At 52.8% G+C, this 13,273-nt stretch overlaps 1 protein-coding gene across 1 annotated transcript; it reads right to left on the reverse strand.

Annotated features, from left to right (window-relative positions):
* Nucleotides 1-1,880: 1,880 nt before the first annotated feature.
* SLC33A1 (solute carrier family 33 member 1) lies at nucleotides 1,881-12,297 on the reverse strand. The gene is made up of 6 exons (XM_079315110.1): nucleotides 11,535-12,297; nucleotides 6,416-6,606; nucleotides 5,617-5,801; nucleotides 5,086-5,203; nucleotides 4,223-4,438; nucleotides 1,881-2,616 (listed from the first exon to the last, which is right to left on the reverse strand). Exons 1-6 carry the CDS (start codon nucleotides 12,256-12,258, stop codon nucleotides 2,449-2,451), a joined length of 1,602 nt encoding a protein of 533 aa, XP_079171236.1. The 5' UTR covers nucleotides 12,259-12,297; the 3' UTR covers nucleotides 1,881-2,448.
* Between the last annotated feature and the right edge of the window lie 976 nt (nucleotides 12,298-13,273).

Raw genomic sequence — 13,273 nt, forward strand, 5'->3', positions numbered from 1 at the left:
ACCGGGAGCACCGGGAAACGATGGGAAACGACGGGAAACGACGGGAGCACCGGGAAACAACGGGAGCACCGGGAAACGATGGGAAACGACGGGAGACAACGGGAGCACCGGGAAACGATGGGAAACGACGGGAGCACCGGGAGCGACGGGAGACAGCCCGGGGCCCCAGTCTGATCTCCCAGCCCGAGCAGCCCCCCCGGGACAGTGCCAGGGATCCAGGGATCCGGGGCCAGCCCACCCTCGCAGGGAACAATTCCTGCCCCTGTCCCAGGCAGCGCTGCCCTCTCGCCATTCCCTGTGTCCCGCCCCTCCGTGCCTTGTCCCAGTCCCTCTCCAGGCTCTGAGCTCTCCCTGCAGCTTCCCCCTCCCCAGGCTCAGCTCTGCATCGAGCTCCTCAAACCTCTAACACACGTCCTCCGATCCTCAGGATGCTCCTTTCTTCTTGATACTTTAATTTTGGTTTGGTATTCTTGTTGTTTTTATTTTCAATGTTAAAAAGAAAAATCAGTTTCAAACAGAGTTTGAAACAAGATCGAAATTATATGGGTGCTCTCAGGCAGGCTGCTAAGGGGTTGGCACAGCAGCAACATTTCCAACTTACTAAATGGTTACTTAAATTAAAAGCACTGATCCATAACCTGTTTCAACAGTTTGAAAAAGGACACAGTTATTTATTTCAGGTAACATAACTATTCCCACCGATTTGGGGTTTATGTGCTATTTTGAGATAATCTAGTAATTGATAAGCAATCCTTAACTCATCTTTATTAGTGACAAGTTTCACTGGCACCTTTAGAAATAGTGAAAGTTGCAAAGTGAACCCCAAATCTAATACAGAGCAAAATTAACTTCTCAGCTCCTGCACTTGAAGTTTTCCCTCACAATCAGAAAAGTTAAACAAGCTCTTTAGGATGCACAAGGTGCAATTAAATAAGGAGCCCATGGCTCCAGTGAGGCTTCAGAACTGAAGTGCCTCACAGAGCTAATGCAGTGGAGATGGACAGAGGTGAAAGGTGCAGCCATAAATCTGATTTGTTTGTTCTTCTGCAGAGGGGAAAGGGGAAGCCGTTCAGGCTGGGCAGTACAACCCCTGAATTCACCCAGCAGGAGAGGTTCTGCTGTGCTGGAAGGAACTGGGAGGTGTCCCCAAGGGAGAGGGCAGGAGGCAGTGTCCAGCCGAGCACAGGTCAGTGTTCTCTTCTCCTGATGCCAAGGAGAGCCTTTGAGCACCCACCCACCCTCCAGGCACTGCAGAGGGGCTATTGGGTCACTTTACCCCAAAACACACAGCAGCAGCACATCCCAACCCCCTCCCAGCCCAATCCTTCAAACATTGACAAGAAACACAGCAGAGACCCTCGAGCAGCTTTCCAAGGGATGTTTAATAGTTTCCTGTTTAACACACACCCAGGGTCCGAGTGCCTCTCCAGCACCTGTGGGTCCCTAAGGCACTCAGGAGGGAGCTTGGGGAGAAATCCAGTGGGAATGCTTCCACCACATGGCACCAGCAGTGAATTCTGCAGCAGCTCTGCCCCCTTTGGTTTGTGAGAGGGTGAGTCCTGCCCCAGCTCCCTGGGAATTTGGCAACTTTATCACCAACTCACTCTTCTCACCCGCGCTGGGGGAAGTCTCGGTGTTCCCACGGCTTTCCAGGATGGATATTCAAATTTTAGTAATACAGTTTGGGAAACCAATGGATTGGTTCTCTCTCAGCTCACCCCTCCCAAAGGCCCAAGTGCCCTCCCTTGGGAAGCACCTCCAGTTCCAGCTGCAGGACTCAAGGCTCAGAGGATTGTGCGTTACTCCAGTCCTACCTTACAACATTTTGCTGTCAAGAAAGTACCTTGAACATAAACCAAACTGCCTTGAAACAGCGGAAATAAATTAAACAAATGTAATTTGCTTATAAAAATATTTTCTTATAAACCTTTAAAGCTTATAAAAGCCAGAAAATACATTTAAAAGAATCTCCGGAAGGTTTCATCCTTTGAGGCGCGGTTACAGTTCAGGAAGTGAGAAGCAGCAAAGCCCACAGACATCTCACACTGATCTTCCCACAAGGAATTCCACAGTACCCTGCTTAACCTCCAAGTCAGAATGCCTTGGGCATCCTTCCCCGGGTCAGCTGCCCTGTCAGATCGTTTGTGTGTGAAAACAAAAGCTGGCACTCAGCTGGCAATGCTGCTGCCTCTGCAGCCAGGGCACGAGGAGCCTTCCCAGAGGTGCCTGTGGAATCAGCAGCTCTGGAGCCAGGGGCAAGCACTGAGGTGCTGCTTTAGCCATTCCTTCCTGAACTGAGCCTGGGCTGTGGTGCCACTCACAGCCCTGCCTCAGCCAGACCTCCCAGGCCTGGCACAGAAACACCGGGATTCCAGGGTGCTGATTATGGGATATGTCTTTGTAGTAAAACTAAAACCCTCCAACTGGTCCATCCAACACCTAAGTGCATCAATTGCTCCTCTTGCACTTCCACGCAGACTGTCCTTCGTCCTGCAGCTTTTTGAATTTTGGTCCGAGGAAGAACCACCAGGCAAAGCCCAGGATGACACAGATGACAGACTCCACGTAGTACCCGTCCAGGGTGGTGACACAGGAGCCCCCAGCTGCAGAGCACAGCTACAAGAGAGCACAGTTAATGCACTGAGCACACTGCACTGCACAGCTGCTGGGCACAGCCCCCTGCTCCTGGCCAGCACTACATGAGCTGTTTACTCTCTGCTGTTTCCTATGCAGTTGGTCAGAGAGGCTTTGGAGCTTAGCAGCAGCATGAAAAGTAATAAAGTACCAAACCTGCTCTAAACGTGTGGGAAATGGAGCACAGGAAACACAAACAGCCCCACTGCCCCTGTGGGCCTGGAGGTGCAGCCTCTGCTCCCAACCTCAGAGAAAGATGATTGATTTCCTTGCCATCCTGGTTGTGCACTCCCCAGACCTGGCAGTGCCCCAGGCCAGGCTGACACTGGGGCTGGAGCAGTGGAAGGTGTCCCTGCCATGGCAGGAGTGGCACTGGATGGGCTTTATGGTCCTTCCAACCCAAACCATTCCATGATTGTGATTCTGTACCTGGGAGAAACACACCCAGGATGGTTTTGAACTGGAAGACAAATCCCCAGCATTCACAGGGTGATTGTAGAGCCCAGGATTGTTTCTGCTATTGTTTGGCTTTCAACACTGCTCTAATCCCAGGATTAATCAATCCTCTGAGCTGAGGCTCTGCCAGCATTTTCATTATTCTGAGACATGTCAAAATCAGATTAGGAGTAAGAAGAGAGTGGTGGTGGTGGTGGTGGAATGTCAGGAGGATGTGAGAAAAAGATCACAGGAGTGAGGTAAAAGAGGAAGGACCCAAGTTCAGTAGAGGCTGAGACACAAGGAACCTAATTAGTGAGAAGCTAATGAGAGAGAGGCTGGGAAAGCATCAGCTGCAGCAGCAGCCTCCCCTCTGCACCAGCAAAAACTGCAACTCCAGTTCAGACAAGTCATGCTGGACTCCAAAACACTTTGATCATTTAGAGAACCTCCACATCCTAGGGCACCATGGCACTCAGGAGTGAAATAAATCTAAGTCATGAGCACAAAAAACCCCCCAAACATTTCCACTCTTCAGCCATGTCAAATATCTCCTGCTGTGAGGAGGTGAATTTGAAATGTTGCTGTCCCAGCAGTTTTGTGTCCTCTTGTTTGATCTGTGTAAAGCAAGCTCTTTGTTCTCTTCCACAGGGCTCCCAGAACTGGGCAGACAGCCAGTCCCACTTGATTTCACAGGGAAAGTGGACACCACTGCCAGAGAGCAGAGCAGCATCTTGGAGAAGGTATCAAGGCAGGCAGATAAGAAGCCTCCAGAGAGATGGAAGAAAAACCTACCAGAGAAATGGAGGGCCCTGGGGGACAGAGGCTGCACAACTCAAAGCCATCCCCACAGCCTCCTCACACTGCACCATGTGGCACCAGTCTGGTGCTTCCTCCCCAGCCCAGCACAGGAACAAAGGGCTCACTACTCTGCAGCTGCAAACCCTGGCTAAGGGGCTGGTTATTCAGGCTGTGCAGGTGCTAACAGACTGGATTTTACCAGACAGGAAAAGGAGCTCCAGCAGTGAGAATTTTAAAGCACAAGCTATACATTGTGAAGCTTTTCAAAGGCAAAAAAAAAAAAAAAAAAACCTGCAAGAAGCCATTTAATTGAGAGATTGATCAGAGACCCCCTCCAATCCCCCAGACTCACCTCTGCAGTCTCTGCAGTGGCACAGGTGTGGCCCTGGGCCCCTGCACACTCCTTCACTGTCAGGGGGTCCACCAGCCACAGGGCCACTGTGGAGGGCCAGTTGCCCCCCAGGTTGGAGACAGTGTTGAGCAGGGTCATGTAGGTGCCCCCGATGAGCGGGTCGCTGACCTTGGCGTTGAAGGCCATGATGGCCACGTACATGCTGTACAGGGTGATCTGGGGGGACAAACACAGCTGCAGCCCAGCAGCAACTGCTGAGACATCCCCTGCAGGCAGCAGCTCCTCAGCCTGCCCTGTGCTGACACGGGAGTGCCACTGCTGCTTGGCTCCACTCATGCTGCAGCAGACCCAGCCCTGCATGCACTGCCGTGCCTTGGCTTTCAAACTGAAATAAATCAGCCAGCTGAAATAGCACCTGAGCACAGCCCTTCTGCAGCTAAAGGACCTCTCAAGGCACTGCACACATTGCAGTTCTGATCCAAAGACCAAGCTCTACCAGGTGTTTGTTTCCCAAGTCTTTGGATCAGATCCACTGCGATGTTCCTTCAACAATCACCTTTTTTTTCTGGGACCAGGATCACATAACTATCTATCTGCACAACCAGTGCATTCATCAGCATGCCCATGGGATTTCTCCAGCTCCTCTGGGCTTTTGAGCTTCTGAGTCTGGAGAAAAAGGAATCTGGGAAACTACACCAGACATGGACAGCTACGAGTAGCTGCACAGATGATGTGCAGTGGAGCACAGGAATAGGGAGGAATAACACTGACTGGAGTGTTGGAGGTCAGGCTTGGAGGGGTTCCAGTGTGACCCAGGACAAGTCAGGGAGCAGCATTTGCCCTCCCCACACAGTGAGTGTTACCTGGTGTAGAGCATAACTCAGCACCACCACAGCATAGTAGTAGACAGGAAATCCTCCTTCATGCTTTACTTTAGGAGCCCACCACACCAGGAGAGCAAATTCCAGGCCAAGCAGCAACCTGGAGGGATGAGAAAGGTGATTTGTTATTCCTAGTAATTCTTCCCATGTGCTTCCTCAACACATAGCAACCACTGAACACTCATAGTGAGTACATTAAAATAGTTTAGATCTGAATAGTTACACCTATTTCTATCTCAGAATTAGGTATCACATATTTGACAAGCAGTGACATTGTTAAGTAGGAGCAGGAGAGCACTGTTCCAATGCTGCTGTACATGCACATCCCAAGCAGCTCATGCTCTGATTCCACACAGTGACACTGCATCCATCAGCCAGTTCAACTCACTGTGGCAATCCTGACACACTTCTTTGGACCTGGAAGTCAGAGAGTTACACACAAAACCCTGCAGGTGATCTGAGCACACAAATTGAGCACACATATGACTGTGTTTCACTCAAATGAGCCTTTACCTGTAAGGCATTGCTTTGTAGAAGGTGTTCAGGGGCTGGGGGCCTGCTGTGTATTTGCTGATAACCAGAGGCAAGATGATCTGCAAAGGAACCATTGGAACTGCCAGCAGAGCCAGGTGCTCTTTGGGGACTCCCTCTTCCACCAGCTTGAGTCCTGTTACAGCATCTGCTGCTGAAAACCCAACCTGCAATGTCAAGGAGACAAAATAAGCAGAGCAGAACAGGCAGTTGGGCTAGAAATTCAATTTACTCCCTATCATGTAAATTGAGAAATGGGATACAGGACAAGTCACTTCTGCCCCTGATTTGGTTTCCAAATTAGTTCTACATGTTCCACAATTGCACACTTTTATTGTCATCAGAGCCAAAACTATTCCAAGAGCATTAAATAGCACTGCTATTCATTGCTGTGCCTTCACTGCTGCTGGCATCCTCAATGTCCAACCAGGAGCCATGGAAACCCAGCTTGGACAGAGCTGGGGACTCTCAGCTAAAAAAGAAACATTTTCTGTCCTTTTAACTGCAGGCTACACAGCCTGCTTAAAAATGTACTTTAGTTTAATACCACATTGCCACCAAACTTCCCTTCAATGCTTGTGTTCAACACAAAAGCTCCCAATGAGCTTTTCTGCTGCACAGCCCTGCTCAGCACTATGAGATAAGCAATTCTGCTTCAATTTCATGTGAAAATTCACAACTCTGGGGACAGCCAAAAGCAAAACTAAGTTAAATCCCAGGACTCAGCAGCCTTCCAGACTCTGATGCCAGCATTTAACAATTCTTAAATGTATTTACTTACTTTTGAAGTGAGGATCAAGACACAGAAAGTAAGAACTGCTGGCATCTTGATTATTGAGAATAGCAGCCTGTATGTGTCAGTGATGCCTTTTGTTTCTTCCTTTGCTGGTATCAGCTCCTGGTTTTCCTTCTTCAAAAAGGCAACCAATGTAGTGGTAATTAGGAAGACAGCTCCCCAGAAAAAAAGGAAATCTGGAGGGGAAAATAAAATGAAATAAAAATTTGTTTGTAGCAGCCATGACTGATAGTTGTAGAATATAAACCTAAAAATCAAATAAAAACAAGCAGCAAAAGCAAACCATGAGCACAGAGCTACACAGTGAGTGAGTGACAGAGCTCTGGCCTCCTCTGAAAGGTGTGTTGCTGGAGCTGAGGCACAGGAGCAGCAGCAAACCAGGTCCCTCCCTGCTGGCTGCTGGCACAGTGAGCACACTGCAGGAGGAACAGAAGCACAGACAAACGTGCTGAAGGATCACACACACCAGCAGCACAGGCTGCTGGAGGAGGAAAACCACAGCAAACAGTGAGGAGCCAGGGAAGAACCTCCAGAGGCAGAACTCCTTCCAGCTCAGCCTGAGCTCCACTTCCCTATCTCACCCCCACCTCCCACCTGCAGCTCCACACTGGGCTTAGGAGTGTGAACATGGCCCAAGGAAAGTTTTCACAGAGTTGTGAGGAGTCCTCAGATTTGTCTGCCAGCATTCAAGGGCTCTGTTTCATGCAGATCAGTATCTGCTAAATCGTGGATGTGGGGCAGTAAAAACCCACAAGAGAGAACTTTTTGGTTTAATGAATGGCCAGTCCAAGATAATCCTATTCTCAGGCAGGAGAGACCTGAGCCATGTGCAGAGGGTGGGACAAGCAGCCTTTAATCTTCCTGCTCAGGAGCAGCTCCAGCAGCCTCTGGGAGACTGGGAAGGAGCAGCAGGGCTGGTGAAAGGGCACAGACAGCACAAAGGTCCAGCCCATTATTGCCTGCTCCTCATGCAAGCATGCAAGAAAACATGCAGGGACTGCTCCAGGTGTGTCCCACCACTCCCAGGGTGACAGGAAAAAGGCTTTTCACATCATTTCTGCTACTTTGCCCTTTCCTAAGATAAACATGATCTCAGAAGCACCACTGTCAGGTTGCTCTTCCTTTAAAAAAGGTGCCCTACAAAGACATTCTCAAGGAAAGATGCATTTTCTGAGAGTCTCATTAATCACAGCTGCTGGCTACAAAGGAGGTAGAGGAGTTCTCTAATAATAACCCTGAGCATTATCACTGCAGTGAGACACAGTGCAAGGATGGAGATAGAAATAGCTCTGAGCATCATCACATGAGTGCTCCTGATCAGGCCAGCCTTGTCAGCTGCAGCACAGCACTGCAGGGGCTGCATCAGCAACAAAGCAAAGCAAGAAAAAAGAAAAAAATAAAACCCATATATATATAGTAGTTCAGACAAGAAAAATCGGGTTTTTTTGAGGCTGTAGGCAGTTTACACAAAAATAAAGTACATTTCCTTTCAAATACAAGGAACCTTGCTAACTGGCTACAAGCAAAATAACTTTGAAATCAGAGTTTACATAACAGATTTCAAGCACAAACTTTCTGCAGCTACACAGCCAGTAACAAAATAAACCACTGAGATGGGGCAAAACACATTTTTGAACTAGATGAGGGATGAATCAGGCTGGAGAACAATGCTGAGGAAGGCAGCCAGTGGTACAGGTCCCAAGAGCTGTAACCATGCAGGATCTCCTCCCAGGAGAAGGGCTGCTCCACACTCCCTGGCACAGCTCAGTGGGCACCTTTGTCCTGGCCTCACTCTTTGCCTGTCCTTCATGCTGGAATGGGCAATCCAGGCAGGAATCACAAACCCAGGCAGGCAGCTTCCCCTGCTTTTTTACAAAAACAGAAGTCACCTGAACAGCAAGAGCTAAACAAACCCCTGCATGTGCCAGGACAATCAGAAGGGTTTTTCCCATTTCCTTCTCTGGCACTTCAGCCTGGCACAGCCCAACACAGCCTTTGGTTTGGTGAATTTGATGATGGTTTTATATTTGCCCACTTTATTTCCTGAAGTTAGTGAGAACAATGAATGCTGCTGCCTCTCAATAACTCCAAGCTGAACAGAGAGATCTTGTTCCTTCAGAGGCAGGTGCTGCTCTTTGCTTTGGTGGGTCTGGCCCTGTAAGTGCTCCAGCTGGGGAGGCTGTGCTGGTGGCAATGGTAAGCAGCTGACTTTCTGAAGTTCCCTCAAGGGTGAGGGTCTTTTTCTTTCGGTAATATCCACCTCAGCCTCCCCTGGCACAGCTCCAGCTGCTCCCCCAGGTGCTGCCCCTCTGGATTGTGTTGAATTGTTCTTTCCCTGGCACTGGGCTCATCCTGTGACAACAGTGCCCAGAGATCTGAGCTGGCAGAAAACATTCACCTTTTCCAGCAGTGAAGTTTTCTGCTGCTTTAGTGCCCAAACCTGCTCATCAGGAGCCCATTACAGCCATGGCAAGAACAGGGAGCCCCTGTGCTCCTTGGTGAGCTGGTTACTCCTGCTGCTCTCAGCTGCTCCAGAGAAACACCAAACTGTGCCTGTCACACCACAGGGAAACAGAAATTTCTTACAGTTTTACCACCTGAAAAACCATGTCCTGCAGCTCCACTGTCAGTTATTTGCTGTTCTTCCTCCACCCACATCAATACTCCAGGGCAGGTTAAGGAGGCTGCATTGGTGCTGCCTGGGTTTGGGATCCTATCTTTTAAAACCAGCACTCTTGTAATAGGAACAAATCCATTCATACAAACAGCCCTGAGAGGAAAAACCCCCATCCAAGCAAAGCCCTGGGCAGTGAGGGAAGCAGAGCCAAGCCAAGCTGCCTGAACTCCAGTGCCTGCAAGTTGCATCAGCAGCCAAGACGTCAGTGTGCCCTGCAGGGAGAGGGAAGGGACAGGCCAGGCAGGAGCTGCACAGCACCGGGGAAAGGCAGGAGGCAGCTGGGAGAGCCTCTCTGAGCTCCTCACACGGGCCAGCCACAGGCTGGCAGCAGGGAGCAGAGAGGGGATGAGTTAGCAGGGCTGAGAGCTGCACACACCAGGCGAGCACAGCAGTGGGGCAGGACAGAGAGCAAAGCTCCCCTTCACACAACTGCAGCCTGCTTTGGCACACCTGATCCCTGAGACAGGGCAAGGCACTCAGTGTCAGGGGAGAAGGGACTGAGGCCGTGAGCATCTGCCCTTCACTGCCAGGGTCACCCTGAGGCTGCAGCCAGGACTGCCCCAAACGTGCAGCCCAACCAGCTGCACTCAAAGCATCTCCTGGGCAATACCCCAACATCAACCATCACACAGAACCTTTCTGAGAAAGGTCCCAAACCCCAGCAAACAGAAACAGCCCTCCACTAACAGCTAGTTATGCTTGGATTACCACACACTAAGGAGAAAAAGCAATTCCCTCTTAAATTACTAAAATAAGGACTTCCTTCAGAAACTGGCCACATGCTCAATCCTGAACATCTTCACATCTGTTCTGTGAAAAATATCATACTGGAACAATCTTTTTTTTTCATTCCCCTCTTCCCAGATGGAGACTTTGGCTTTTGGCTGCCTTTTTTAAAGAGTAATCCAGTCCATGGCCATTAAACTAGGAGAAAAAAAAAAAAAAAAAGAAGTTCCTCCAAAGTGCTTAGGTCAGCCAAGACGATGATAAGGCAGGTTTCCCACTCACTTCAACCCCAAAAATCTGAGTCCAGTGCATGTAGCAGTGGGCTCTGCCAGCCTCCAAGCAGGCCGTGCTTTCCCACGGGGCAAGGGACAAACCCAACCTGCGTCAAAACACAGAGGGCTCCAGGCTCAGGGAAGAACCATCCTGAGAAAGATATAATTATGAAAAAATCCTTCCCTGGGAGGGTGTGAGGGCCTGGCACAGAGCAGCTGTGGCTGGCCCTGGATCCCTGGCAGTGCCCAAGCCAGGCTGGACAGTGAGAGGAGTCCCTGCACAGGGGATCTCTGAGTCCCTCCAAAGCACCGAGGGGATCTCTGAGTCCCTCCAAAGCACCGAGGGGATCTCTGAGTCCCCCCAAAGCACCGAGGGGATCTCTGAGTCCCCCCAAAGCACCGAGGGGATCTCTGAGTCCCCCCAAAGCACCGAGGGGATCTCTGAGTCCCTCCAAAGCAGCGAGGGGATCTCTGAGTCCCTCCAAAGCACCGAGGGGATCTCTGAGTCCCTCCAAAGCACCGAGGGGATCTCTGAGTCCCCCCAAAGCACCGAGGGGATCTCTGAGTCCCTCCAAAGCACCGAGGGGATCTCTGAGTCCCTCCAAAGCACCGAGGGGATCTCTGAGTCCCTCCAAAGCACCGAGGGGATCTCTGAGTCCCTCCAAAGCACCGAGGGGATCTCTGAGTCCCCCCAAAGCACCGAGGGGATCTCTGAGTCCCTCCAAAGCAGCGAGGGGATCTCTGAGCCCCTCCCAAAGCAGCGAGGGGATCTCTGAGTCCCTCCCAAAGCACCGAGGGGATCTCTGAGTCCCTCCAAAGCACCGAGGGGATCTCTGAGCCCCTCCCAAAGCAGCGAGGGGATCTCTGAGTCCCTCCAAAGCACCGAGGGGATCTCTGAGTCCCCCCAAAGCACCGAGGGGATCTCTGAGTCCCTCCAAAGCACCGAGGGGATCTCTGAGTCACTCCCAAAGCACCGAGGGGATCTCTGAGTCCCCCCAAAGCAGCGAGGGGATCTCTGAGTCCCTCCAAAGCAGCGAGGGGATCTCTGAGTCCCTCCCAAAGCAGCGAGGGGATCTCTGAGTCTCTCCCAAAGCAGCGAGGGGATCTCTGAGTCCCTCCAAAGCAGCGAGGGGATCTCTGAGTCCCTCCAAAGCAGCGAGGGGATCTCCGAGTCCCTCCAAAGCAGCGAGGGGATCTCTGAGTCCCCCCAAAGCAGCGAGGGGATCTCTGAGTCACTCCCAAAGCAGCGAGGGGATCTCTGAGTATCTCCCAAAGCACCGAGGGGATCTCTGAGTCCCTCCCAAAGCAGCGAGGGGATCTCTGAGTCCCTCCCAAAGCAGCGAGGGGATCTCTGAGTCCCTCCCAAAGCAGCGAGGGGATCTCTGAGTCCCTCCAAAGCAGCGCCCTGGCTCTGCCTGCAGGCCCGTACCTGAGAGGGTGACGATGCCCCGCGGCTGCGGCTCGAAGCGCAGGTACTTGTTGCAGAAGGAGGCGGACTCCAGCGCCAGGAACAGCACGTTTCCCAGGAAATAGCCGGCCGTCTGCCCCACCGAGTTGCAGGTGGAGGCGTAGCCCACGTTCTCCCGGGACAGCATGGTGAGCGCCCAGCCGTCCACCGCGATGTCCTGCGTGGCCGCCAGGAACTCGAAGAGGAAGAAGGTGACGGTGAGCGCCGCCACGTCGGGGCCGCGGCCGTGGCCGTCGCCCAGCAGCGCGTCCACCTGCGTGGACATGTAGATCATGAAGAGCCCCAGCACGTACTGCGTGGGCACCAGCCACGACTTGCGGCGGCCGAAGCCCCGCAGGTACACGGCGTCCACCAAGGGCGCCCACAGCAGCTTCAGGCTGAAGGGCCAGAACACGAAGCTGAAGAAGGCCTGGTCGGTGTAGCTGGCGTTCTTGCTCTGCAGGATGAGCGGCACGCTGCCCGCCAGCCCCAGCGGGATGCCCTGCAGCACGTACAGCACCAGCAGCAGCAGGATGCTGCCCAGCTCCGCGCGGTACCCCCGCGCCCGCGCCGGCGCCGGCAGCAGCGCCTCGGTGTCGCCGGGCAGCCCGTCGGGGGGCGGCTCGCCCGTCAGCTCCAGGCTGTGCCGGCGGGTGCCGGCGCGGCGCTGCCGCCCGCCCTCCTCGGCGGCGATGGCGGGCGCCATGTCCGGCAGCGGCAGCGCGAGCGGCCCCGGCGCCGCCGCGCTGAGGGAACGGCCCCGCCCCGCGCGTGCCAGGCGTGGCCGCGCATCATTGGTGCGCTGCGTGTGACGCCACGCATGGCACCGCCCCCCGGCACTGATTGATGGGGCAGGGGCGGCGGGACCGGAACCGGGAACCGGGAACAGGAACCGGGATCGGGGATCAGGGGTCGGGATTGGATCGGATGCGGGTCGGGGTCACTGGAGCGTCTCGGTGCCCAGGAAAGGCTGAGGGAGCTGGGGCTGTTCAGTCTGCAGAGGAGCCCCAGCTGAGATGGCCCTGTGTGTCCCCATGTGTCCCTATGTGTCCCCGAGGGCCCAGTAGTGGCAGGGACTGACCCCAGGGAGTTCCACCTCGACAGGAGGAAAATCTTTCCTGCGAGCACTGGAACAGAGACCAGAGACAGTGTGGAGTCTCTCACTGGGAGTATTGCAGACCTATCTGGACACAGTCATCTGCTCCGAGATGACCCTGCTTGAATGCCAATGTAAATAGAACTGTAAAAGAATGACACATCCCAAAAAACAACAGACCAGAAATCCCGGGTTTGAACAAAACCTGTACGTTTGTATCAGCCTCAGGACAGAACTGTTTGGAAGCTGACAGAAGCAGATGTTGGTGTGTGATTTCATCTTAACCAGAATTCCTTCATTCACCCCTTCCTTTATTGCCTCTATTTAAACTGATGCTCAGGGAAAGGCATCAAAACCCCAGGAGTGTTCCGCGGGTGCAGCCCCGTTCTCCAGTGCCCGCTGGGGAGTTCACCGAGCAGGCACAGCAGGTTCAGCGTCCAAGGCCAGCACGGACAGGGCTTGGAGCAGCCCTGGAGTCCTGCCCATGGCTTGGGACGGGCTTTAGGTCCCTCCCAGCCCAGCCCAGCCCAGCCAGCGATCCGTGACACCGCAGGATGCTGATGCACAAAACCCCACTGACTGCAAAGCTCCGATTGCTTTTACCCTGACCACAGAGCCGCGTGAG

The sequence above is a fragment of the Erithacus rubecula genome (assembly GCF_903797595.1).
Source record: "Erithacus rubecula genome assembly, chromosome: 11".
Lineage (NCBI taxonomy): Eukaryota > Metazoa > Chordata > Aves > Passeriformes > Muscicapidae > Erithacus > Erithacus rubecula.